Below are 27,968 nucleotides of genomic sequence, written 5' to 3' on the forward strand. Positions count from 1 at the left end.
CTCTGAGCTCCTCCCTCAGGCCCCGCCTCGCCATCTGAGCTCCTCCCCTCAGGCCCCACCTCCGCCCTGACCCTGAACGCTACGGAGGCGGGGCCGCGGCCCTGCCCGAGGGCACGCCGCCGTGCGGCTGACGTCAGCGCGCCAGGGCGGGGCGGGGCGCGAGCAGACGCAGAAGAGCGTGGGGTGGCTGGCGAGCAGTCCAGTGGCCTCAGCTCCGAGAGTGCACGGCCGTTTGCGGCCGATCGCTCGTCAGCGCCCGGCCCGAGGCACGCGCCGGCGGCCATGGCGCACCGGTGCCTGCTGCTGTGGGGCCGGGGCGCCTGCCGGCCCCGCGGGCTGCCCCCGATGCTCGTGCCTGGCGGCCGCGCGGGCCCCACCGAACGACTCTGCCTGCGGACGGTGAGTCCGGTGCCCCTGGCCCGCTTCCGGCCGGCGACCCGCTTCCGGCCCGGCGCCGGGAGTCAAGGTCACGGGCCCTGCTCTCGCCGTGGGTCCCCGGCCCGGTTGGAGACGGACCTCGGAGCGGCGGGGCTGCCCTGGGCCCGGGAGGCCTGCGGAGCGGAGCGCGTCGGGAGCCGGCGGCGAGGGCTCGGGGGTGGGGCTGTCGCCGCCCGGCGGACACGACGCCTAACAACCGGGGTCGTTAACGGTGTCCCCCCCAGAGGGGCTCTGCTTTGCCGTCGTCAGGGCCGGGCTCCCAGAGCCGATGTCGGCTGTGCCCGCGGCGGACCCGCCTCGCGCAGGTTGACCACGAATGCGCACGGAGCCCCGGGGGTGGTGGGCGAGGCCTGGGGTCAGTCGCCAGATGCCCTGGAGGAAGTGTTCTCAGTCTTTCCACAGAAAGGGCAGTGATACACCTGCATTCCTGATGTTTCCTCCTCGGAGACCCCTTGCCAGCCAGGGTTATTCGTCTTAGTCTCTTACTCAGAATGGCTGTGCACTAGGCCTTTTTTCCGTTTCTTGCATTACATCCATTTCCCCGTCTTACCTTCCTCGGTTCCTCTTTTGTCCCTTGTGAATATTGGACTCAGACATGTAATAAGCAGGTAGGGATGTGCCTTGTGAGTTTGCAGGGTTTTTTGTCAGGAATCTTATCTAAAAGGCCTTTCTTTCGAGTGGCACTATAGTTTCCGTGAATCTTCGATGCTGAGGTGTAAGGAAGTCTCCTGCTTGTGTAGGTCGGTGCCACATATTCCCTGGTACTGCCCTGAAGATCTGGGTGGGGACGCCAGGTAGTGATTGTAATGACAGTAATGACTCTGCTACCTGCAAGGGATGCTGAGAGGACAGATTTTCCTCTGCGTTTGTGCATCTGTTAAAAGTCTGTTCTCACAGTGAGGTTCCTGGGGAAAAGATTTTGATGTGTGGTCTCAGGTATAATCCTCAAAGGATTGAAACTGATGCTTCACAACTAAAAAGTACTCACATCATCAGACATAAAACCTAATTCTCTAAATTGGGGTCCTCTGTACTTAAATTTTGCAAATTCATAATCTTTTATATGTATTATTCTTTGAATGGGCTTAGATTAGATAGAGGAAAAAAATTTAATTGATGGTTCTTTTGTAGAAAATAATCTCATTATTAAATACAGTCACGGGGGTTATTGCTAGAGGTATTCCAGGTCAGTGCAATTTGAAGAGAGCCTAAAGGGGGCTGATTTTTCAGCAAGCTAATAATGTTTATGGAGCACATACCGTGTACCCATTTCTGTACTTTATTGTGATACAAAGACTTGCTTAATATGGTGTTAATAAAGAACCCTTGCTCTCAAGTAGCTTTCAGAATGATTGGAAATGATAATGTAAACCTGGGTATTGCCACACAATTTTAAAGGTGCTTTTCCGTATATTATCACATTTGACCCTCACAGTAGTATCCCTGGGCATTCGTCGTTTTCTCCCACTGCAGGTACATGACTGTGAGTCTCCTAATATCATGAGATATGTTGAAGATCATCATGCAAAAAATCAGATTTCCAGCTTAACCAAAATTAAAAGTTTTGACACTGTTTGCCTGGTGAACTGTGAGTCTTTCAAATTCCAGGCTAGGTGCCACTTCCCTGTGACATGCCTAGGTCCCTTAAACATGTACCCACTTCCTTCTCTGTGCCACCTCTGTACCTTTCTACTTAAGGTTTTGTATTGTTGCACGTGCGGTACCGTCCTGTAATTGATTTGTTCCCAGGACTCTTCCTTACTCTTCCGAGTTTCTTCGAGGCAGCACTGGTTCTGGTCCCCCTGTGGGCTCCCCACTGCTTGGCAGCACCTGGCCTGGAGCAGATATTCAGTGACTTGTTGCCCTGTCCAGCTTGGATAACAGGTCTTTTCAATCCACACCCGTAATGGATTTGGCATTGGAAAATATTTATTCACATATGACACACTCTTATCCATTATCAGTGGTTATTTCTTGGGCCAAGTGTTCCCAGCCGTCAGGGAGGGCCCAACATAACAGAAGCTCCAAGTTCTCTCAGACCAGCATTGCTGTCTACCAAGAACCGTATCAGTGTTTCTGTCCTACTTTGCTATTAATTGTGTAATAATTTGGAATTAAATCAGCTCATTCTTTTTTGGTTTTTAGTTGATTATTTAATCCAGATACCATAAAATCCACTGTTTTCAAGTGTACTGTTGGGTGGTTTTTAGTATATTCATAAGTTTGTGCAACCATTACCATTATCTAATTCCAGAACATTTTCATCACTCAAAAAGAAGCCCTATAACCAGTAGCAGTCACGCCCCATTTCTCCCCAACCATTCCTCCAGCCCCAGGCAACTACTAATCTACAGTCTCTGTGGATTTGCCTATTTTGGACATTTCATATAAATGGAATCATGTAATATGTGACCTTTTGTGTCTGGTTTCTTTAACTTAGCATAATGTTTTCAAGGTTTCATGGTAGCATGTATCAGTACTTCATTCCTTTTTTATGGCTGAATAAAATTCCATTGTGTGCATATACCACGTTTTTGTCTGTTCATCATCAGTTGATGGACATTTGGGTTGTTTCCACTTTTTGGCTATTATGAATAATGCTACTATGAACATTCATGTACAAGGTATTGTGTGGACGTCTGTTTTCAATTTTCTTGAGTAGGAGTGGATTTGCTGGATCATGTGGTAACTGAACTCTACGTTTAACATTTTGAGAATGCCAAACTTTCCCAAAGAGGCTGTACCCGTCACCCCAGCAGTGCACAAGGGTTCCAATTTCTGCAGATCCTCACCAACACTTGTTATTGTCTCTCTTTTTTATTATGGCCACACTTGTGGATGTGAAGTGATTTTATATGGTTTTGTGGTATTTTATTTTTCTCATCAGACCATAAAGGAGGCAAGTTAGGATGGATACTAATGCAGATGAACTTCACTTTAAACATTCTCACCTGTATGTAAAACCTTGTCCTAAAAAATGGTGGTGAATTTTCACTTTTCAGAAGGATAGAATTACTTGAACTTTTCCACTGCCAAATTTAGATATAGCCCCTCAGTGGACCTTGCCGTTGATTGCTTTTAATTGTGCACCTAAATTTAATAAGGAGCTTGTTCAGTTTGTTTACATTATACTCTGACTTATATAGGTAGTGTTTACAAACAATTTTTAGCAACATGTTATTTAAAGCAGAGATATATCTGTAAAGGGACTTGTCAGGATGACAGTATATCAAATACCTTTAGCAAATGTTACTAGTACAAGGACTATCAGTGACATTGGACCATAACTTTCTTGTCTTTGAACACAGATAAATTTTGTATTGTGTTCACAAGCAGCATTGTTCTGTAATTTCAGGTAAATGACCTTGTAGTGTGATAGACCCTGCAAGTGAGGCAGCCGATGTTCCATGTCGGAGTTTGCCTTTTGAATGCTACAAATTAAGTAAACAATGCCAGAGTGAATGTGTTGGTAGAGAATCGTAATCGGGCTGCAGCTCTTAATTAGCTATGATTTGAAGTACTCTCGTTTTCTGGGCGAAGTGTGTATCTCCTAGTTCTTGCTGGACTAGAGCGGCCCAGGGCTGGACAACCCTAGTCCTCCCTCGGTGGGGGGGCCGTTCTATGCTAGTCTGTAACTGCCTGTTGAAGGGAGAAGCATTTCATCCACTTGGTGGTATTAGGAAATGAAGCTCTTTTCATTCTTACTTTGATGTAACCTTCATGCTTTTATTTATATGTTGTGTTGCAGCTTTATCGATATGCTACAACTGAAGCAAAAACCAGCGGAAGTTCTCTTCTGACAGATGTGATTGCTGCTTATCAGAGATTCTGTTCTCGGCCTCCAAAAGGTAAACATTCAGATGTGACTGTGACGGTGGACAGTCTTGTGACAGAGACTCGCTGTCAGCGGGTGTTGACAGGGCAGGTGCAGAGGCGTTGTTTCAGTTGATTCCTAAGTCATGTCTCCTCTTACAACCCACCCCACCTCCTCCTGTGTGATTGCAGTGATGACAGTGTGTCACCTTCAAATGTGGCACCTTTGTCGGTAATGAGGTGGGCAGGCCAGTGAGACCTTTTCCTCTGACTCCTCGGGGTTGTGAGCTGTATTATCTAGACTTTGATTTACTCCCTACACAAGCAATGTTAAACTTCTAGCTTGTGCTTTTTAGTGATGAATCAGCTGCTTTAAAAACAAAGAGCACGGGCTTCCCTGGTGGCGCAGTGGTTGAGAATCTGCCTGCCAATGCAGGGGACACGGGTTCGAGCCCTGCTCTGGGAGGATCCCACATGCCGCGGAGCAACTAGGCCCGTGAGCCACAACTACTGAGCCTGCGCGTCTGGAGCCTATGCTCCGCAACAAGAGAGGCCGCGATAATGAGAGGCCCGCACACCACGATGAAGAGTGGACCCCACTTGCCACAACTAGAGAAAGCCCTCGCACAGAAACGAAGACCCAACACAGCAAAAATTAATTAATTAATTAATAAACTCCTACCCCCAACATCTTCTTTAAAAAACAAAACAAAACAAAGAGCACGTACACAAAACTTGATGAATTTTAGTTTGAGGATATGTATTTTTTTCCTTTTCTAACAGGATTTGAAAAATACTTTCCCAATGGGAAAAATGGAAAAAAAGCTAGTGAACCTAAAGAAGTTATGGGAGAAAAAAAAGGTACCTTTTCAAAAGATTATATTTGAACTTACTGTTTTCCCCTAATATATGATGTTGCTGATAGTTTTCACTGAACAAAGAAAATCTTAAGTCAGTCCTGAAACTGTAGTCTAGGAGCACATATAAAATTCTGTTTCATTTTATCTTAATTTTCTGCTCATATTTCTTGTCATTTTTCAAATTGAATTAATTGGAGGTTACCTTAGAGATATTGGCTGGTCAGTATCAGTCATATCTAACTGCATATTTAGTAAGTACATTTGGCACATGTTATCAATACATGCAATTTACTTGACGTGTATTGTGAGTGCAGTGTTTTTCAAGTTGTTCCTTAGAGGCTTATCTTCCCTTAGCGACTCAGAGAGGGTTTGTCAGAGCCAGCGGCTTGGGGGCCTGTGTGTGTGCCAGGCCCTGCTCCCCTTTCACGTGTGGTAGCACTTAGCACAGTGCCCGGCACGTGCTGGCATTCAGCTGGCATCGTTTCCTTCTAGGGAAATATAAGGAAAAATAAAATACAGCCTTTGTTTTTAAGTGAACTTGGGTCTCGGAGGGACAAATACATGCTAAGAGAATGTGGATCATGAAAGCCAGGCCAGAGCCGAGGAAGGACCAGTGCTGTGTGGGCTGATGGAGCGCTGGTGACCGGGCGACTTCCTGTTGACCTTGGTTTGGGGCTGATTAATGGTGATTGGTCCACTTTTTAAATATAACCTATTGGGTACCTTTTGCATATATGTTACTTTGTCCTGGAGTACATGGGACATCGTTCAACAACTTTAGAAATGTGCCTCCTCTTTATTTCCCAGGCCTGGGCCTCTTAGGGGTGGGCTTGCCTCTCTGAGACCCTGCCTTACTTGAGATAGGGGTGCGGGAGCTCCCTGTGTGCATCTCGGAGGGGTGAGCACGACAGGAAGCCCAGGCCATGAGGCCCTGCAGGTGACTGGGTGCTGAGGCCTCCTGGCCTGCACAGTGAGGGGGTGGCTTCCCAGGAGTTGAAGATGTCAGAACAGTATTTGTGGGTCTTTGAAAGGATGGAGAAGTGGGGGGAAGGGAGAGTATTAGTGACTGTATTAGTTTCCTAGGGCTGCCAGAACAAAGTTCCACAACTGGGTGTCAGAAGCAACAGTATGTCTCTCAGTTCTGGAGGCTGGATGTCCAAGATCAGTGTGTCGGCAGGCGGCAGGGTTGTTTTCTTCTGAGGGTCGTGAGGGAAAGGTCTGTTCCAGGCCTTCTCCTGGGCTTGTAGACTGCCATCTTCTGCCTGGGTCTCTTCATATCGCCTTTTTTCTGTGCATGTCTGTGTCCAAATGTCCCCTTTTTATAAGAACATTAATCATATTGGATTAGGACTCACCCATGTGACCTCATTTCAACTTGTGTATTTTGGTGAAGACCCTAAGATCACTGGGGAGTAGGACTCCAGCAAATGAGTTTGGAGGACACAGTTCAACTCATGACAGTGACTAATTTCAGATTCTTACCAACAGATGTTATGGGGATGAAGTGGGTTTGTTGTTGGTAGTGGTGGTTTTGTTTTTGGCCAGTTATCAAAATCATGTCTTTCCTGCAGAAGAAACTGTTAACAGTGTTCACTTCAGGGCTTGGGGCAGGGCAGGGGCACCTACTTTTTACCTTCAGGTGGGAACTCAGGAGCGTGCTCATGTGCACTCAGATCCCAGCTCTGTCACTTGCTCACTGTCACTGAGCACTTCACCAGGTGATCAGCAGGCATGTCAGCCCCTTTCTTATCTGTAAGATGGGCAGAGTCATGTGTCTACTGGTCCTTGGGTAAGTGTGCAGCTCGTGAGACTGTGCGTGTGAAGCGCCAGGAGCCTCCCTGAGGGCTACCCCTCTCTCTCTTAGTCTCAGGCTTCCTCATAGCACTTTGTTCAGTAACTGATCAGTTGCCATGTGTTTTGCAATAAAACTTTATTAAACGGTATTAATGAAAACATTGCTGAGAGATAGGAAATCCTGCCATGCCACTGTACACACTCTCTGTCTGTGAACAGAACTGAAGCCAGCGGCTGCCCCGCGTCCTTCTGGAGGAGGAGTTGGTGGCGGTGGAAAACGAGGTGGGAAGAAAGACGATTCTCACTGGTGGTCCAGGTTCCAGAAGGTTTGATTCCACACTGTGTGGTTGACGTTGGGGCTCTGGGGTGGCATTCATGGCATTGGAAGGGATTTGCATCCAGCACAGTGTAGACCGTGTTGTTACATTGCATGCTTCACAGAAATGTCTCCTTTCTTGCCCAGGGTGACATTCCATGGGATGACAAGGAATTCAGGATGTACTTTCTCTGGACCGCCCTGTTTTGGGGAGGAGTCCTGTTTTACTTCCTGTTCAAGAGCTCCGGGAGAGAAATCACATGGAAGGACTTTGTCAATAACTACCTTTCCAAAGGAGTAGTGAGTATTGTGTGGGCCTGCAGGCTGCAGGGGTTCAAAGGGTGGGGTTCAGATGAGGCCAATAAAATGATAAACAGCCACCAAGTTAGCCAGGCTTGTTCGCCATCAAGTCCCGTGTTGGATTTTTCTAATGCTGGAAAGTACTGCAACCAAGAAACCTGTTTGTTTTGACCCAGCAGTCCCCAAATTTACCACGAACTCCTTTTATTTCTTTTCATGCTAGAGCCTCGCTTTGGAGCCACTGCTCCTGACTGTTGCTCTGGCGTCCCTGTCTGTTCCCATCATTCCTCTTGTGCCCTCGGGTGCCTCTCCTCCCTGCACCTTTCCCAGCCTCTCCCAGCTCCTTTACACCTTCACTGCTTGTAATGTCCTGTGGGCCTGGAAGGTGAATAGGTGAATAGGTGACTCAGTGTTCACAGTGAGAGCCATGGGCTCTGAGTGAAGGCCCGGGCATGAGCTCTGTGCCCCCGGGCTGGGTCTTTGCCCAGTGAGACCCTGTTTCAGCTCATTTAAGATGCTGTGGATTGTAAGGCACATGTTATTTTACATGTTACTAAGAAAGATTGAGTGAGCCACCAGTGAAACTATGTAATACCATCAGTTGTCAACATGCATCAGCAATGTCTGAGAGGTTAAAATACGAAAAATAACCATCTTAGAATTGATGAAGTAAAGTGATAGTAAGAGAACAAGCATTAGGCCTGCTCTGTAACCTTGGGGAAATGATTTAAGCTCTCAATACTGGATTTTTCATCAATGAAATGAATAAAATAAAAATATTAATACTTATAAAATATAAAGAATCTAAAATTATTTTTAAAGGTTGTACAGTAAGGTGAGGATGGAAAAAATGGAAACGATTATCTACTCAGATTTTTGAAGCAAGTGAGGCTCTCACATGTGTGATTCCCAGGTGTCGTGAGGAGCCTGCTTTCTAAGAAGTGATTCCTGTCCTTCGAGTGTGGGGACAGGTCCTGGCTCTGTAGCCACTTCTCCTCCTGACCCGCTGGTTCTCTGCAGTCAGTCTACCGTTGCCCCAGCAGTTTTATGTGGGATAGAGTTCTCTAGTCAGTCCTTTCCAGATGGTGAGCCCCCATTCTGGTTCCTCCTGGAACCTTGCAGGGCTCCCTCACTTCGCATATTGGGCTCGTACCTTCCAGACTTCCTGCCAGAGCAGACTTGACAGCAGCAGGAAACAGGCCCCCCCGAAAGTGCTCCACTCCACAGCAGCCAGAGACCTCGGGGTGAGGTGTGCAAGCGATCTTTAGAACCCTGTGTAGTTAGGAGCTTGCAGGAAAATCAAGTTTAAACCATTTTATACCCTAGAGGAGCAGAAATTTAAAAGTCTTTTAATAGCAAGTGAGGACAGTAGTGTTTTGGAGAGCGATTTTGCCCTACAGCCTAGCTGGACTCTGTTTATCTACAGGTACGTATCCCAGGGAAGTTCTTGAAGATGTGTCCAGATGGTATACACAGGAATGTTCACAGCAGCATTGTTTGTGATGGGGGAGCGTTTGAAACAGTCTGAATGTCTGTGAACAGGAGAATGGACCAATAACTTGGGGTGTACTTATAAAATGGGGTACCCTGCAGAACTGACATGTCAGCAAGGAAAGACCTTACAAATACAAGGACAGAAGAAAAAGAAAGTTGTAGAAAAGTACATGCCAGATGAGACCATTTTTAAAGTTTAAAAACAGGCAGAAGTGAGTGTCTGTTTAGGGTTGGGTCTCTGTGGCCTGGGACCAAGCCCTGCTTTGGGGTGGCCAGCACCCGCTGCAGAGAACGGCCACCTCTGGGTGACTGGGGGCTTCAGCAGTGTTTGTGATGTTTTCTTTCTCAAGCTGGAGTGGGGAACACGGGGAATCCTTACGTTATCTTCTTTCTTTACTTTATATTCTTTTGTGTGTCTGAAATACAGGCATTTCAGATGAGCTTAAAAGAATATCTCAAGTCTTTGTGTAAATTTGTGTTTGAATATTTAACTGCTTAAAATTCCAGGTAGACAGACTGGAAGTCGTCAACAAGCGTTTTGTTCGAGTGACTTTTACACCAGGAAAAACTCCTGTTGATGGGGTAAATGATTTTATTAATTGATGTGAATTAGCTGTAAATTAACTTTTCAGATGTAAAACTGAAAAGCAAGCATTCCCTCACATTGCGGTAGCCATGTACACTGGCCGCGTCGGAACTGGGCAGCGCAGCAACCAGGATCCTTACTAACAGTGAGGATGTGAACGTTGTGTCCGTAATGTGTGCAGGGGCTGGGCAGTGGTTTTGGGTTTGGTTTGGTTTGGTGATCACGTTGGCTATTTATTTAGAAACCAGTGTGTGAAATCTAGTTTTCATTATTCCAGTATCTATGATTTTTCAAGACTGAGAAAACAGTTGTTTGATTAAGAAAAAAAAATGTTAAAATCTGAATTGCTTATGTCTTAAGACAACTTTTGTCAAATCAGTTTAAGAAGCATTCTGGTCATATCTCTCCCAATTGTTTTGTGATGTTATATTATTTTAATTTCCATTTCTGTTCTTATTTAAAAAAAAACATTTGTATTTCTTGTCCAACCAGTTTGAAATGTGTTCCAGAGACCCCAGAGTGGGTTGAGGGGATTATGGGGGGGAGGGGGGAGGAGGCAGATGAGGTTCCCAGGTGATTCCCAGCCCTCCTGGACCCGACCCCCAGGCCCACTCCTAGCCCCTGGGCATCCTGCGACCTTACAGCTCCCCTAGGGCCAGCCCTCTTCCAGGCTGCATCCCTTCTATCTTAGGATTCCTTCGCTTCACCATTTCGTCATCATCCTGCCTGGATGGGGCAACATTTAAGGAAAACGAGAACTGTTGGTGATCATGTCTCTGATAACGTATCAATAAATATAAGAATATCTGTAACGTCATAGGACTTTCGTATTTCAGTCACTGTTAGGAAAGTTGTTTGAATTGTCTTAATCCCCCCCCATTCTCTTTACCTTACGATGAAATGTTCATTAATAACCATGCTACTTTTTTTTTTCTCAGAACTGTTCCTCAGACTTTTAGTGCTGGGAATTAAATTGGCACTCCCTTTCAAGAGGACAGTTTGGCAGTGTATTTATCAGCAGTTTTGAAAGTACGCATACACCCAGTAATTTTGCTTCAGTAATAATCCTAGGGAAATAATTAGGGATGCATGTAAAGGTGTCTGTGCAAGGATGTACTCCAAAACATTGTTTATAGGGCAAAAAATTAGAACCATATAAACAGGCCCATTAGGCCCCTGGTCAGCAGTAGCGGCTCCTCACGTCCCTCTTTAATCGCCTGCTGGGGCTCGGCTCTCAGTAGGGCTTGCTCCTCCCTGGGGAGCAGTTTTTACACTTAGTACTGGCATGCACGAGCGTTTTCGTATTGAAATTAGTACCATCTTATTTTAAATTACTTTGTATCACTCCTTTATATTACAGTTAAGGTTTTATGTTGATTTCTTTTCAAAATTGTGCGTATTTCAAGATTGTAAAAGGGGTATTTTGAAACCTTGAGAAAACAACATCAAAATTGCTAATAGTGTTTATCTCTGGATATTGAGGTTATGGATGCTTTTTATTTTCATTATGTTTGTGTTTCCTTAGTTTTTTACAGAGAATATGTATTGCCTGTTTAATAAAGACTATTTCAAGCTTTCGGAAATGGGTATAAGATTTTGTGTCCAACTGCTTATGGCATAGTGATATTAATTGCTGTGCTGTGCTGTATAAGCACAGGCTTTGGAGTCTGACACACTTGGCCTCAGATAAGCTCTGCTCTTTACTAGCTCTATGGTCTAACCCCTGGAAGCCTCAGTTTCTTTATCTTTAAAATGGGAGTGACACTAATGCTCTTAGGGCTTAGCTCTCAAATGAGATTGTGTAGGTCAGTGGTGGTTGTCAAACCTCAGTGTGCATAGGAATCACCTGCAGAGCTGGGACCCACCCCAGAGGGTCTCACCTAGGTCTTGTCCCTAGAATTCCGTGCTGCTGGGCCTTGGTCCACCCAACTCTCTGATGTGAGGCATCATTTAGCTTGTTGCCCCATTGGTGGTGGGAGCCAAGTTGGCGAGTGTTCTGTCATTGACACATTTGGGGCCTATAACCACAGGAATCGTGTAGCTTTGTCTGTGAACAACTTACCGAGGACTATTGTTATAGAATATTATACAACTTACTCGCCGTCTTTTGTTTTTAGACACGTGGAGAGAAACACCACAGTGACGGCGCCCACTCAGTAACCCTGGTGGTGGAAGGGTTGCGGGGACATGTTGCTCTTGTCTGTGTACATGTCTCAAGTGTCTGAGGTTTACATGTTTTTTAGGCGTTTGCAGGTTAGAGGAGGAACAAAGTCTTTCGGGGCTGTGCAGTGCAGCTGATGCTTGCCGGGTGCTGGGAAGAGGGGCCAGTGTGTGGGGAAGCTCCAGAGGTGGGAGTGGTTATGTCGGAGAGCCGGTGTGGCCTGCTGGTTATTGTCGCTAGCCCTGGAGCCAGCCTGCCTGGGCTCAGAGCCACCCACTTCCTAGATGTGTAACCGTGGGCGGTGGGGTCACCCCTGTAGTTTTGTCCTCTGTCAAACGGGGACAGTAAATGCCAGCACAGTGGGGAACCCTGTGCTGGTGGGGAGCATCGCCATTGCCTCCAGCCCTTCGGGTGTCCCTCCCTAGGGTCCCAGGAACTCCCAGGTCCAGTGACTGGAGGGTATTTCTGTCCCATTGGGTGGAGCTGCCTCCTGGCGGTCGGTGATAGCACCTCCTTCTGAGGACCCAGGGCGTCGTGGTGCACCTGGGGATGGGAACCATCCCAACACTGAGAAGTGCCATCACTGCCGCAGGCTGGTGTTTAGTTTGGGACCAGGCAGCTAAGAAGTTCCTGAGAAGTGGACAAGAGGAAAAGGATGCTTGTTTGTTTCTGAAAAGGGTTGTCTTTTCAAAGAGAGTTTTCATTTTTCGAGTTTACAATTTTAGGACTGTGGAGGAATGCTGCTATAGAAATGCTTGCTGGTTGAGGCTTGTCAGGGGTTCTCACTGAGTGAAGCTTAGTCACTGCATTGTTAAAACAAGTCTTGTTGTTATTGTTAATATTGTATATTTTTAATTTGTAAATTTGCAGTATTTCTGAAAAAGTCTTGGAAAGTTGAACCCTTTGTGAATTGAATCCTTTGTTTCCTCTTCATTCCCCTAACAAAATTAGGATATTTTGTTTTTCTGTCCTTACAGCAATATGTCTGGTTCAATATTGGCAGTGTGGACACCTTTGAGCGGAATCTGGAAACTTTACAGCAGGAATTGGGCATAGAAGGGGAGAATCGGGTCCCTGTGGTCTACATTGCTGAGAGTGATGGGTAAGAAGCGTGTCTGTGAACACAGGAGGCTGCCTGTGCTCCCGGGGCTCACTGTGTATTCTGTCAGCAGGGGGCAGCGCATCACACTTTTTATTCTCAACAGGCCTCTCAGTTCGGCCAGAGTTCTTTTCAACCATTAGTAACTTACTAGTTTGCTGGAGACTGGTTGATTTTCTACATGTTAATGTTTATCTTGATTAAGCAGTAGTTTGGGGTTAATGTCCAATGCACCGTTCTTGAGTAGGAGTTTAGCATAAAGAGCCCATTTGTGTTAAAGAGTGGCATTCCCACCTTTTAACTATCCTTTACATTTATATTTCACAGAGTTTGCAGGATTTTTAAGTAATGCTTCTTCCTCTCTGGTCAGAGCTGCTTCTTCCCTTAAAGGTTATTTGTCTTTAGAAAGGCCACTTCAGGTCTGAGTCTTTCAGGAACAGCTTGTTGATTTCAGGAGTTGCTTGTCTTTGGGCTTATTTGGGAATACATGGCCTTTGAGTGCTCACACACGGACGCCCTGGTAGATCTCCTGGTGGTGACCCCATTTGCATTAAATGCAGAACGCCTACCTTGATTTAGAGTTACGAGTTTGAGAGTGAAAGTAGAAATAAAGCTTAATTTTTTTGTACATGTAAGAGAGCGGAGAAAGGGGTAGCTAGCTTGTTAATTGAGCTGATGGTCTTACTCGGCCTCAGGGACTCTCTTGAGTCTTGGTGTATGTAGACCTGCAGTCTACCTGCAGTATTATTAATAGATCCAGCTAGCTGCCGAGTTTATTTCACACGTGATGCAATATATCCCTTGGTCCCTGAGGTTATCATATAATTACTTAACTTTATAGGCTGGTCCTGAAACATTACACAAAGTTTTGTTGCACCATTCCTTAAACCTTTATTGTCAGTGTGTTTATTTTTTTTCTCCAGAAATAAACCAAAGAGTAAATTGTTCATGGTTTAAATGCTATAGCAGCATTTAAAATTTTATAATAGATGAAAAGTTAGAAAGCTAATCCTGGTTTTATTCTTGTTTTGTTTTTTACCTAAACCATGTACCAGGTTTTGACCTAAATTTCTTAGGGTAAGTTAAACTAAATTGCATTATGTTACCCAGTATAAGTATATGTCTGTGCCTGTAGTTGTGTGGAAATTGACTTTATTAAGACAAACAGAAAGCAAAAGGCTGTAAGTCACCCCTGAGCTGCTCCCGCCAGGGCAGGCATGGGTTGGAGGGCACCCCTGCCCCTGGGTCTCTGTGAGCCTGCACGAGCCGCCCAGAGACAGCTTTCACCACTGTTGCCTTCGCAAGGATTGAATATTTGGAAGACATCTCTTCAGAATAAGTTGATGCATTCCAATAAGAGAACTGGAATTTCTACTCAGGCTAACACCAGAATCATGTTAAAATTGTTAAATGAGCAATTTGAACGAAATTTCTTTGAAATTTTGATGTAGTGATAGTAAATCACAGGTCCGTCCTGTGCATAAATGGTGGTTCTTGAGGTGGGAATAAAGCACCACTGGACAGCGTACGTGTTGAGAACAGGCTTTTCTTTGGTCTTTCTGAGATTCCCCTTCAGTGATACTGACACACTAAGAGTCTCCTTGTGCCTCAGATGTACCCGGATAGCCCGGTGTTGCACAGGCAGAAACCGTGTGCAGTTACGGGGTGGCGGGTCCCTGGCAGGGCAGCCGAGCCAGGGCCGCCCGCCTGAGCGCTGCGCTGTCGTGTGGCCCCCAGCTCCTTCCTGCTGAGCATGCTGCCCACCGTGCTCATCATCACCTTCCTGCTCTACACCATCCGGAGGGGGCCGGCCGGCATCGGCCGCACGGGCCGGGGCATGGGCGGACTCTTCAGTGTCGGAGAAACCACTGCCAAGGTCCTAAAGGACGAGATAGATGTGAAGTTCAAAGATGTGGCGGGCTGCGAGGAGGCCAAGCTAGAGATAATGGAATTTGTGAATTTCCTGAAAAACCCAAAGCAGTATCAAGACCTAGGAGCAAAAATCCCAAAGGTAAAATGAACTTTCAGAAGACGGTTTTCAGCTCATTAACCCAAAAATCTTCTGAAGTATTTCTTGATCTCTGAAGTTACAATTTTATGGAGTTTGATTACTTATAAAGTAGCTCTTTTTCTCTCCTTCCTCCATCTTAACTTACTAGTCTCCATTTAACTTGCGCGTCTCTTCAGGTCGGCTGTCCTGCGTGGATGTGTCTTCTTGCAGGTAGCGTGTGTTCCCGAGAAAATGTGTGTCCTCTCCCCTTGGTTTGCTTCCTTCTCCCTCCAGGGCAACTTAGACACCCCTCTCTCAGCAGCCCCCAGCACATTGCCTCTGCTGTGACCTCGCTATCCCTCTCTCAGCACCATGAGCAGGCCTGGCCTGGAACTCAGGTTCGTGGCCCAGGACTCCGTGGAGGACAGACCTTCCCCCGCCCACTGCGCGCCACGGGTAGCCTTGCCCATCTTTGTGTCGCTAAGGCCAGGCTCAGGCATTAAGTAAATGAAGAGAAAATGTTTAACTAATTCTTTTAAAAACCCGTTAATAAAGTTTACTTTAAAGGAGTCCTTTGTAAAGGGAATCATCATTTTCTTGATTTCATGTCCTGCCTGCCTCCATGGATAAAAAGTCACATTTTATAGTTTTATAATTTGCTATACTTGCGTACCTGTTCACATCATACTTAGGCATCTCCACGACTTAAGTAATTACAGTGTTTGAGCAAACAGTATTCTTTTTAAGTTCATCATTGGTTATTAGATTTTTACTTCATTTGTGAAATTTAAAGGAAAGAAAATAAGCACAATGTAAGTTGGAAGTGTGATATTTGTGTCTCCTTGAATTATTGAAGTAAACATCAGGCAGTTTATTAGTAGATTCCCAGCTTAAGTCACCCTTTATATACTGTTAGGTCTAAAAAGCAACACTAAAAATCTTAAAAAGTAAGAGAAGTATTTCAAATTTCACATTCTTACCAAGTTTTTTTTTTTTTTTTTTTTTTTTTAAGGAGGCAACTTTAGTGAAGAAGGCCATCAGCCCAGCTTTTATTTATTTAGTTAGTTAGTTATGGCTGTGTTGGGTCCTCGTTTCTGTGCGAGGGCTTTCTCTAGTTGCAGCAAGCAGGGGCCACTCTTCATCGCGGTGCGCGGGCCTCTCACTATCGTGGCCTCTCTTGTTGCGGAGCACAGGCTCCAGACGCGCAGGCTCAGTAGTTGTGGCTCACGGGCCCAGTTGCTCCGCGGCATATGGGATCTTCCCAGACCAGGGCTCGAACCCGTGTCCCCTGCATTGGCAGGCAGATTCTCAACCACTGCGCCACCAGGGAAGCCCCCCAAGTTTTTTAAAACAGTATAGTCTCTAATAGTCTTTTCCTTTCTCTTCTCACTAATATAATTACTTTCTCTATGTTTCTCTAATATTTCTTATATATTTCTCTATATTTCTCATATAATTTTTTTCTTCTTACTAATGTTATTAATATTCTTACTAATATAATTACTATCATTGTTCACATGTTTAAGAAATATTTAGTGTATATCACTAAAATTTGTAGACAGATTTATACCTTGGAATTATTTATGGATATAAAATTTATTTCTCTGAAATTCTAGTCAAATGTACTTTCTCTTTTTTGTATCTGAAGGGTGCCATTCTCACCGGTCCTCCAGGCACTGGGAAGACACTGCTGGCGAAGGCCACAGCCGGAGAAGCCAACGTCCCTTTCATCACCGTTAGTGGATCTGAGTTCTTGGAGATGTTTGTTGGTGTGGGTCCAGCTAGAGTAAGTCTCACCTCACACTGTATTAACTCAGCAGGTCAGAAGGTGGGCGCAGGGCCCCCGCTGCCATGGTCTGAGGGTGGGGCGACAGCTGGCTGGGCTCGGGAGGGTCATGCCTCTGCTGTGTGTACACGTCGCTGGGTCTTTGAGTAAGTGTCTGCTGTCACTGTTTGCCTCGGGCGTGAAGGGAGCCCAGGGTGGTTGGACTTGTAAACTGAATACAAACTTTACAACTCTACCTGTTACCTTTTAGTAGGATAAAGATATGTAGTGTCAGTTTGCTGGTGTTCGTGCTTCTTACATAACAATAACTGATGAGCTTTTAGAAATAATATTTGCTCACCTTACATAAGTTTCCCACCGTTTGCCATGTGACTTCTTTGCTGCTTGTAACTTTTTAAATTTGTACTGTACAGTGAGTGACACAGGATGGCCTTCCTGGGGGACAGGAAGCTTTATGTCTGTTTTATTGGGAGGATGGCACTCACTTGTCAAGTGATCCAGTGCTTACATTTTCATCCAGGTCCGTGACTTATTTGCCCTTGCTCGGAAGAATGCCCCTTGCATCCTCTTCATCGATGAAATAGATGCCGTGGGAAGGAAGAGAGGAAGGGGCAACTTCGGGGGGCAGAGTGAGCAAGAGAATACCCTCAACCAGCTGCTGGTGGAAATGGATGGTGAATGTTCAAGTCTTTTGTGTTTTGAACTGTGCTTTCTAATTGTTCTTCATGTTTCTAAAATGAGAGTCCTGTGCTGATACAGAGAGCAAAGAGAGATTCTCTAAAATAAACAAGCCCTATCGAAGGGCTCTTTTATTCCAGTACAGGTAATAGCAAAAGAGTCTTGCCTGGCAGCCTGCTGTAACTTAATACTGGTGTTAAGATGGCATTTGTGCCTGGTGCCAAATAAAAGAAAAACTGGTGAAATGCTTCACTAAAGAATCATAATCTCATTCTCAAACCATTTATGATTCTGAAGGATCAGGAAAATCCATGCGTTAGCAAGTGCGAATTTGGCAGATTTTGAGCGGGTCTGCGTTCCTGGGCCGGGTATGGGAGCCAGACTGAGGAGGTGGGGCTGCTCCTCGGCTCTGCGGAACCCCGTGCACAGCAGAAACTACCCTGGGGGAACGGGCCAGGCTCCTTCAGCGCCAGGGTCCTGGGGGTGACGGCTCTGTGGCCACGGCATTGCCGTTTGAGAAATGGCCAGTCAGACGAGCAGGCTGAGCCTGCAGAAGAGGTTGGAGGTGGGGTGGTGCCTGCCTTCAGATACGCAGTGAGTGGTCCCTGTGGCCCAGGGAGTTCAGACACTTCCTTTGCAAATTTAACCTTACTGATTTTTTAAAACTTTCTAAAGTTGACAACGTAATCTACATTTCTAGTTACATAAATTTAAATCTTTGGTAATTTGTCTTTAGTAGTTGATCCTTAAATCTTTAAGTCTTGTACTGTATATGACTTAATCATTAAGGACAAGATGAATAGTAAGAAAAATCATTAAGTTTTGTGACTTAAAAAATCACTAGATAATAAATAGAAAACTAAAGTGGTGTGTCTCGTGCTCATACGTTCTGGACAGGCATGCTGTCACCTTCCTCCTCACGGCATTTAACAATGGTGATGCCTTTGTTCTATTTCCAGGCTTTAACACAACGACGAACGTGGTCATTTTGGCGGGCACCAACCGACCAGATATCCTGGACCCTGCACTGATGAGGCCGGGGCGCTTCGACAGGCAGATCTTTATCGGTGAGATGGTTTTCCCTGGATTCAGGCCAGTTCTTGTGGGGAGGGGTGCAACTGTTTCACTGTTTTTTTTTTCCTTAAAAATAATTTCTCAAGGACCGCCGGACATAAAAGGAAGAGCCTCTATTTTCAAAGTTCACCTCCGACCACTGAAACTGGACAGCACCCTGGAAAAGGAGAAGCTGGCAAGAAGACTCGCATCCTTGACCCCGGGGTTTTCAGGTGGGTGAGCACGACCTGCTGTTGTGTCTACAGGATGTGACCCTTCCTTTCTTGTTCCCTCTCTCCCTTCTTCCAAACTTAACATGAAATAGAAGGGACCATCTATCTACAGCCTGAGAAGGCTATATACACGGGCACAGGCACCTTCAATGTCCCAGGAGCCTGACTTTTTAATATTTTTTGTTGTGCACATACATTGTGTTATGGCCTATTTGCGTCCCTATATACTTTCTCTGTAAGGTTAGTTTACAGAGACCTAAGGATCTAGGAAGTTTTTGGCAAGCTTCTCATGTTTAACTTTCGTCGTTGTTTAACTGAATGCATTAGGTCATTTTAATGCCTATGTATTTCATTATATTTCAGCAGATTGCCCAATATCCGCTTAAGTCACTTTCCCAACAGAGATGGTGGAACTAAGTTGATGGGCATTTTAAAGTGCTGTCTTAGTTTGCTGTCATTGCACAGTCTCTAAAGGTGGAGGGCTGCCTGTGGGCATCTGTCTACTACTGATACTTGCAGCGTGCATTTCAGGGGCCGGGTTGTGCCAGGCAGGACTGAGCGCTACTGACTGCTGCTGGTGGACGGTTGGCCCGGGTTCCCTTCTTCACAATGTGTGACCAGTGAGCTCAGGTGTATTTGGCAGGTGAGCCGTTGTGTGTGTCCCTTTCACAGGAGCCGATGTTGCCAACGTCTGCAATGAAGCTGCTTTGATCGCTGCGAGACACCTTTCAGATTCCATAAATCAGAAACACTTCGAACAAGCAATTGAACGAGTAATTGGCGGTAAGGCAGCTGGTGGGACCCACGACCAAGGGCGGATGGCGTGAGTTTGAGGCCAGGGCATGTATCTGCCCAGACCTGGGGCTCAACGGCACCCTGTCGGATGGGTCTGAGACGCCACCCTCATGCTGCACGGGCGGCAAGCAGGGAGGTGTCCTCCCCTGAATTATAGCAATCTAGTTTTTCTAAAACACTCACAACCTCCCTGTTCCCCAAAATTTCATCGCATGAGTTAAATGTGCTCTAAGCTAGATATAGGTGATGGGTGAACAGCTGTAACAACTGCTTGACCGGGAAATGCTCACCTGTCGAGCAGGGTTGGCCAGTGATGTGTTTTCCTTGCTTTCTAGAGAGCTTATAGTTAATACTGTTAAAAAGATAACTAGCAGTTCGAGAACTTGGGCGTTCAGAGGAGGGAATGGCACAGCGCTGTGCTCCAGACACAGACATGCAGTTCTCATGCCCCCAAAGCACAAGAACCCCCGGCTTGTCACAGGATTTCCCTGTGACAAGGAATGGCCAGGCAGGCTCCACGGAAGAGCGGGGTTTAAACTGGGCTCAGGAGGAGGGGATGTGGTGTGAACGAGGGTGAGCGGAGGAGCAGTCATGGCCTGTGCCTCAGGGAGGGAGGTGAGTTGCTCAGACTCCTTCCTGTGGGAGGGAAGACAAAGTGGAGAGAGGTGTTGAAGCCTAGATTTTAGCAAGCCTTGAGTGTTAAGCTTAAGAGCTTTTTTTATGTTGTTTTACGGCCAGTATTGTACTAACACGAGTTTTCCTGAGCCACTGAGTAACGGGATAGTCAGTGATAGCTCAGGAAGATGCATCTTTGAAGAAGGGGCGCATCTGGAGGCAGAGCCCCTACTGGTCCTTAATGTGTGGTAGCAGACGTGAGCGTGGGAGCCCCATGGCCACAGGTGGGAAGGGCGTCCTCGGGGCTGCTGGTTTGGTGGGAAGTGAGCCGGGGCGGGATGTCCCCGTGAGGTCCTGCGCATGGCCGTGGTTCCCGTGGTGCGGGGTGGGTGAGGGCACGGGCCACACAGCCGACAGCCGAGGGGAAAAGGGCTGTCAGCAGACTTTCCGAAGCTTGTTTTGTGCCACAGGCCTGGCAGGCTCATTAGCAGGTGAGACAAGGAGTAGGTGCCACTGCAGGGGGGCCGGGGGGGCAGTTGTAGCGGTGCCGAGTGAGTGACTGGACCGTTTGAGATTCGTTAGGGAAAAGAAAAAGTCTAAGATGTTAGAGTTGTGCGTGGAATTAAAAGACCTCACTGTAAACACAGGAGAAGACTATTTGTGTTCTTTTAGGTCTGGGGGAAACGGGGGAGGGGGGGTGTTTAGTAGGAAAGTGAGTTTGTGAAAGAGGCCAGGGCGGTGGGTGGGGCAGAGCCTTGGCCCTGAGGGGCACGGACGTGCTCTTCACGCTCAGCCGCTGGGGCCAGCACACGCCCTGTGACGGGATCGCGAGCTGAGGAGGGGAAATCCTGTGACAAGCTGGGGATTCTTGTGTTTTGGGGGCATGAGAACTGCGTGTCTGTGTCTGGAGCACAGGGCTGTCCACCTGCCCTCTCCCCACCCACTGGCGGCTCTGCGGTGTGTGCTTGTCCTGGGCCGAGTCCTCAGGAACACAGTTCGCCCTCTTTTCTTTTTCAGTCTCCCAGACTCCGTAACGTGTTACCAGTTGAGAAATTCTCAGATGAGTACCTGGAACACGAGAAAGCTGGTGTCACCTGTGAGCTTTGTATCAGTGCAGACTACAGCCCAGAGGTGCGGGCGAGCTCCGCGTCCGCCTTCATCCAGGCTGGAGCGGGGGTACTTCAGTTCTGGCAACACACGGTCCGGCTCGGGGGCACCTCCTCAGGGCTGCTCTGCGGCTGTGGGCTGCTGCCTCTCATGGGCCTGGCTCTCCTCCCACCCTCGTGTGCCTGCCTCCTCGGCCGGTCCTTGTCTCCCCCTACTTGGTGATTCCTGATGCCTAGACTAGGCAGTGAGCTCTTTCCAGATGTCTTCGTTTTCTGTGAATTTTATGTGTCAAATTGACCCTAGTGCTGAATTTTACTTTGCATTTCTGTTTATTTCTCAAAACGAGATATGTGACTTGAGTGGGAGAGTAGGAGAAAGTGGGCCTCGGGTGGGTAGTGAATGCGTTTTGCGGTGGTTGTATATTTTGAAGTTGATGCTTTGCTTTGTTCTGCCCCTGATTGGGAATATTCCATGGTCACAGGCAGCTTGGTCTCTGAGTCACGATTTAGATGAGACGCTGTGTGGTATCGTGTAAATCTCTTTTGATGTCGGTGTCACTAAAGCAGTGGGTTTTGTTTTCTGTTCTGTATGTCAGGCTTAGAGAAAAAAACTCAGGTTCTGCAGCCCGAGGAGAAGAAGACAGTGGCATACCACGAGGCTGGCCACGCAGTTGCCGGCTGGTATCTGGAGCACGCGGACCCCCTCCTGAAGGTGAGGCAGTTGTTGTGGAACAGATGGTGGCCACGCTGGGCCACGTGGCAGGAACATCTGCTGATGGTGTTGGGGTGAAGGGGTCACGCAGATGAGTTATAAAGTTTGGAAAGAAAAGTGTGCAGAAGCTGGAGGGGTTCACTCTGGAAAAGCAGTTGCTACCGTGGGTCAGGCTTGGGCGTCTGGGGCTCTCTTGCCCAGGGGGTTTCCCTGACTCCACAGAGAAAAAGGCAAGCCACACACCCTGGAAATACTTGTAGTACGTGTATATGACAGAGGACGTGTACCTGGAATACATGAAGGACTCTTAAAATTCAGTGGTAGGGAAACAAGCAACGCTGTAAAATAATAGGCAAGATATATGCGCATGTACTTCCCGAGAGAAGGAATAGGAATGGGCGCTAGGCGCATGAAGATACCAGATGCCCTAAGTCACCGGGAGGTGTGGGTGGAACCCTGCAGAAGCTCCACATGTCCCGAGGTCAGTCCAGCTGGACCCCATGCCTGCGGGCGGGCACCTGACCCGGGACAGCCACCGTGGAAACCAGCTCGGCAGTTTCTCATAAAGGTGACAAATGCTTCCAATACAACCAAACGGTTCCAGTCCTGTGTGTTTACCCAAGAGAAATAAAAACATGTCCATGGAATACTTTTACTGCTTTATCCGTAATAGCAATAAACCGGAAAGAGCCCCGAAGTCCCTCAAGAAGGAGTGGATGTTTGGTGTGTTTACCCAGTGATTGCTCCGCGGCCATAGAGCTGAGTGCACTGTTAACACAGCCGGCAGTGGGGGTGGGTCTCGGGGACAGTCACACAGACCAGACACGGTGAAGTCCGAACTGTATGAGGCCATTTACGCACAGTTCTAGAAACTGCAACTCATCTGTGGGGGCAGGGGAGAGGATTTCGGGGAGACGAGGAAGATGTTTTGTATTTTGGTTGTGGGAGGAGGCTGTTTGTCAGAACTCACTGAACTGTAACCTGTGACTGGGAGCATTGATTGTAAAAATTAAAGGAATCTACTCAATTGCAACAAGAGGACTAGAAAACTGAAGGCTGCTGGCCCCTCTGCCTCCTGGAAAGCGGGGCAGGCGGGGCCGGCGTCAAGTCTGGAGGGGTCGCCAGTCAGCAGCAGCCCTGTTGTCAGGACTGAACACTTTCAGTTGAGTTTTATAAGAGACAAGAAATACTTTATAGACCTCTCGGGTGAGGTTACCCTAAGAGAAAATGCTCTCCTGGACGGGCCCTCCCACCCAGCTCCTCAAGCCGAGGCTGTGGTGCTTTCCTCTCCAGTGAGTCTCCCTGTGGCTCCACATCAGCCTCCAGTGGCCGCGTCTGTCCTCAGCGCACCGTGTGTTCTCCTTGTCAGGTGTCCATCATCCCTCGGGGCAAAGGGCTGGGCTACGCGCAGTACTTACCCAAGGAGCAGTACCTCTATACCAAAGAGCAGCTCCTGGACAGGATGTGCATGACTCTGGGTGGCCGCGTGTCAGAGGAGATCTTCTTCGGGAGAATCACAACCGGCGCTCAGGACGACTTGCGAAAAGTGACTCAGAGTGCATATGCCCAGGTGAGTGTGGGCGGGGTCGTCTTGCATCCTCACCTGCACTAATGGCTCTGGAACAGCACTGCTGTTTGACTGGTCTAGGCTTTCCAGGCAAGGGTTACTTCTTAAGAGAAATCCATTTTAGAATGATCAAAACTTAGGAAAAGAAACCCTTGTTTTGAGAGTTCGGTCTTTCAGGTTTATTACTAAGAGTGTATAAAGCACATCAGTAGAGTTTACATTCAGTTACAAGCCTGTGGGATCCCGCGTGGACTCCCTGGTGCCTGTCCCTTCTGGTCCTTTCTGCTGACAGCAGCCATGCCCCTGTTTCCTTTAAGTTTATCACGGGCGCCTCCATCCCCAGACAAGGTCATTTTGCTGTCGGGGAACTTGATGTCAGTGACTTTCTTTGGGAACTCCTTTTATTCATATGTCAGCTCTTCTGGGCCTGTTACTTTCCCATACCTTTCATTTTTCTTGGGACTTCCCTGGTGGTCCAGTGGTTAAGACTCCAAGCTTCCAATGCAGGGGACGCGGGTTATATCCCTGGTCGGGGAACTAAGATCACATGTGCCGCGCAGCACTGCCAAAAAAAACCAATAATTTTTCTTAGGGCATTTGTTTGTTGGGGTTGTTTGCTCTTGTGTCCTTTCTAGTTTAATCTCCATTTTAAAAATAACTGTAATGTTTTCTTTTTCTATTTCCTGCGTTCTAGCACCTCATCTAAATTTTCTGATTCTGACTTAATGTTATTCTTTCTTATTTTCTATCACCTTCCTGATTTCGGTTAGCCTTTTCTGAAGTTGTGGGTAACAGTTTTCATCTGTATTATGGACGTCTCTCCATTCCACTTCCCTTATCTGTGTAGACATTATTCTGCTCCTTTTTTCTCATAACTTTGTAAGGGATTTTTCTGTTGCCCACTTTTACATGAAGTTTGTTTTCCTGATCTCTTAGGAAGGAGGTGGATTAAGACAGTTTTTCTAGTTTTACGGTTTTAGAGTTTCCTGCTGTTTTCATAAACTTTTAAAAAACGTGACTTCCTACTTTCTGATCTGTTCCTGCTCCCCTCTTTTATCTGCGCCTTCTCTTTTCTGGTCAGTTTGGATTTTACTTCCACAGCTTCTTCTTAATGTGGGGTTTTTGTGTGGTTAGTGTGGGGGTCTCATGGGGTGCAGGCTGGGCCCTGTGGACTCAGGGAGAATGCCAACGCCCCTCGCAGGTTTCTGGAGCCCGGGCGGCACGGGAAGAGCCTCTGGGCGGCCTGGGTGGTTCCTCCCATCTGTCGGATGCTCCTTGCCTGTCCTCACCTCCCCCCATGCAGAGCGATTTCAAGCAGGTCTCGTCACCATTGGGGTTTGTCCTTGCCCGTTTGCCGCCTGCCTTGTAGATGTTGCCTGTGGGTCTCTGGTCTTGTCCTCCCAACCTCCATCTACACAGAACACCCTGGTCTACTTGGCCGACTCAAGGCTGCCATGTCATTGTTGCGGGTTAAAGAGTAGTACTGCAGTGAGGTGTGTGGATTTCGTGTCAGTGGATTTGCTGCCATTTTATAAAAACCTGTGAGCAGAAATGGATGCCCACCACTAGTCACGCATTCTTTTTCAGATTGTTCAGTTCGGCATGAATGAAAAGGTTGGGCAAATCTCCTTTGACCTCCCCCGTCAGGGGGACATGGTGTTGGAAAAGCCTTACAGTGAAGCCACGGCCAGACTAATAGATGACGAAGTACGAATACTTATCAACGATGCTTACAAGAGGACAGTCGCTCTTCTCACAGAAAAGAAAGCAGATGTGGAGAAGGTGGGTGCCGGCTCCACCAATGATTCTCTGCACGGTTTTGCAGAAAGAGTTGAGACTGATGGCTTGACTGGTTGGTTGGTTTGTAGATGCCGACGTCCCCTGTGCTTGTTAATCCCAGGCTCCTTCCTCCATCCTGATGCTGTGTCTGCTGTCTCTGTGGGGCTGGGGGGATGTGGGAAGAGCAGCAGCGGGCATGATCCCGGCTCCTGGTTCTTAGGAATGTGAGCGCGGGATTAACAAAGTCTGTTCACGACACCAGACACACAGTTGAACCTGCAGTCACCCACCAAGTGCTTCCAAATGCGGAGCCCAGTGGCCTGATTGGGATTGACCACTGCTCTTCACCTCCAGAGTAAGGAGGTAGTGGAACAGCAAATGAAAGAATTAGCCAAACTAGATATGTAGGACCTTTGCTTAATTATGACCTTCCATGAACAAACATTCTTTTTATCTTCCGTTGTTGTGCCTCATTTGATAGCGTTTTCAAAAGCGAGGGAGCCTTTCTAATTCAGTCGGTTTTTTGTATCCAGTAAACTCTGAATTATTCAGAATCCATGCAACCAAACGGAGAATCTTCTGTCTTTTAAATATTCCACACTCTCATGATAAAAGCACAGGTGAAAAGTCTTCTATAAAGGACTGATAGAGAAAAAAGCTATTCTAAGATGATGCTGTCCGATCAGCAGATCTTCAGAGGAGCCCACTGTGAGCTGTGCCGGGCAGAGCCCGAGGTGCCTTTTCACAGAGCGCAGGGTAGGTGGGAGGGGCCTGCAGCAGGGGCTCCGATGGGAGAGGGCAGAGAAGGCTGACATCCACCCTGACGGCTCATCAGGCTACAGTGAACATGGGGAGGAGAGGAGGACTTGCTGTGTGGGGCCCTAGTGAGCGAGGAGGGGGTGCAGAGGGAAGCACAGGGTGTCTGGGGACTCCAGAGCTCTGCGGGAAACACAGCTCTGGAGCTAGAGGCGCCCTTCATGGAGATCTCATCTGGCCCCTGTGTTTTATCGTCAGGAGTACTAAAAGAATCTGGAGTGGAAATGCTTAAAAACTCATCATTAAAGGAGCGAGCGGCAGGGACTTCCCTGGTGGTCCAGTGGTTAAGACTCCGCGCTCCCAACACAGGGGGCCTGGGTTTGATTCCTGATCGGGGAACTAGATCTCGCATGCCGCAACTAAGAGTCCGCACATTATAACTAAGATCCGGTGCAGCCAAAATAAGTAAATAAAAATAAATCTTTAAAGAAAAAAGATGCCAAAACTTAAAAAAAAATAGAGTGGCAGCAGGGTGCCATCTCCAGGGGGACAGTCAGAGGCCAGTGCAGAGGCAGCCATGGGTGTGTTTTAACTTCCTGAGATGGTGCCGTGGTGGCAGCAGAAGTAGAAAGGCAGTGGTAACAGTGAGCGGGTCTAACGTGACCCTGTTCCCTGTCCTCCTGACACCATCCCTCACTTCCCCACTCGTAGTTGGCAGGGGTCCCTTTTTCTGTGGCTGTGTGTCATGTCAGTCTTGTGGTTCAGCCACACAGAGACCAGAACTTCGAGATGCATATTTTCACGTTAATCTCCTGCTTCATATTGTGTCTCTGCCTCATTTGTCTTTATTTTTGTCAGCCACCTTTTAAAATTTCCCTGTTTCCACCCTTTCCCCCACCCCCACCCCCAGTCACTTGCATCACTTCCTCACACTTCCTGGCAGGATTTCTTTCTGCTCTGTAAGCCAGAGGGAGCTCCTTCCCTCTTTGGAAGCAGGTGGGGCCCAGGGACACTGCGTCTGGCTCTCCTCCCCGAGGATGTCCTTCTGCGGTGTCAGGGACAGAGCTCCCCCACTAAGTCCAGGGCACAGTCACAGGCCACATGGATGTACCACACTGTGCAGCCACGCCCTTCGTGGGGACACGTGTTTTTCCAGGACTTTTGCACATCTTATTCTAAAGTGACATGACAGTGAATATCTCTTTTCAGTGGTCCTAAACTGTTTTTTGGAAGGGGGTTGACTGTAAATAGGAGGTGATGAGATTGGAGAGACGTTGCTGGGTGACTGTTTAACCACAGGTGTTCGCATTGCAGGTTGCTCTGCTCCTGTTAGAGAAAGAAGTGTTAGACAAGAACAACATGGTGGAACTCCTGGGCCCCAGACCGTTTGCAGAAAAGTCTACATATGAGGAATTTGTGGAAGGCACCGGCAGCCTGGATGAGGACACCTCGCTGCCTGAGGGCCTGAAGGACTGGAACAGGGAACGGGAGGTCTCAGAGGAGCCCTCGGGCGAGAAGGCCGCCAGCCAGGTCCAGGGTGCTGGCCCTGCGTAGCCAGAGCTGCGCCTTCAGAGCTGTGCTCGGCCTCATGACACAGTGGGAAGTGGGGTGCTTCGTCCGCGGCCTCGGAAGTCACCCGGGTTGCGGGGGAGGGCACGTGCCCCAGCCTCGGGCTCTCCTGGTCTCTGTCCCCGTCAGGTGGGGGTCCTCCTGCTGTCACCTGCTCTTCACTCCCTCCTCCCTTCAGTCTCCCTCTGTGATGGGCTATGAAATTAGGAATATTTTCATTGATTTAATATTTTAAAGATGGAATCCGGGTCACAAGTTGCTGTTTTGTGATGGAATGGTTTTCTACAGAGAGCTGTAACATACTTAAAAATATGAATGTATTGTGTAAATACGGCTTCTTTATGTCAAAAATAAAGTGTAAACACTGCACTTTTTTTCTCCTGAACATACAGTGTCACTGATTATGCTTGGGCTACTTCTCAGAAAACGTAACGGGAAGGAATTGAATGATGTCACTGTTAGGGTCTC

The 27,968-nt window shown here is 47.5% G+C and overlaps 1 protein-coding gene across 6 annotated transcripts; it reads left to right on the forward strand.

Annotated features, from left to right (window-relative positions):
• Nucleotides 1-205: 205 nt before the first annotated feature.
• Nucleotides 206-27,885, forward strand: AFG3L2 (AFG3 like matrix AAA peptidase subunit 2). Of its 6 annotated transcripts, none has more exons than XM_027088730.1 (17): nt 206-399; nt 4,187-4,286; nt 5,035-5,112; nt 7,125-7,231; nt 7,369-7,521; nt 9,523-9,597; nt 12,740-12,864; nt 14,599-14,872; nt 16,500-16,637; nt 17,158-17,311; nt 18,275-18,382; nt 18,476-18,601; nt 19,274-19,384; nt 21,714-21,829; nt 23,199-23,399; nt 24,984-25,178; nt 27,246-27,885. In XM_027088730.1, the coding sequence occupies exons 1-17, from the start codon at nt 283-285 to the stop codon at nt 27,483-27,485; spliced, it is 2,418 nt and encodes an 805-aa protein (XP_026944531.1). In that variant the 5' UTR covers nt 206-282; the 3' UTR covers nt 27,486-27,885. The 6 variants fall into 6 exon arrangements, with proteins under 6 accessions (XP_026944531.1, XP_026944532.1, XP_026944533.1 ...); XM_027088731.1 differs by having other exon boundaries at nt 12,743-12,864; XM_027088732.1 differs by lacking the exon at nt 9,523-9,597.
• Nucleotides 27,886-27,968: the final 83 nt, after the last annotated feature.

Source organism: Aethalodelphis obliquidens, unplaced genomic scaffold, assembly GCF_003676395.1.
Source record: "Aethalodelphis obliquidens isolate GAN/ISIS:26980383/991018 unplaced genomic scaffold, ASM367639v1 scaffold63, whole genome shotgun sequence".
Taxonomy (NCBI): Eukaryota; Metazoa; Chordata; class Mammalia; order Artiodactyla; family Delphinidae; genus Aethalodelphis; species Aethalodelphis obliquidens.

Excerpts from the sequence above, each read along its gene's own strand:
- AFG3L2 (XM_027088730.1), top strand. The coding sequence starts at position 283 with ATGGCGCACCGGTGCCTGCTGCTGTGGGGCCGGGGCGCCTGCCGGCCC. Across the intron at positions 5,113-7,124 it reads AGTTATGGGAGAAAAAAAAG|AACTGAAGCCAGCGGCTGCC; the intron begins GTACCTTTTCAA and ends GTCTGTGAACAG. Across the intron at positions 17,312-18,274 it reads GCTGCTGGTGGAAATGGATG|GCTTTAACACAACGACGAAC; the intron begins GTGAATGTTCAA and ends TTCTATTTCCAG.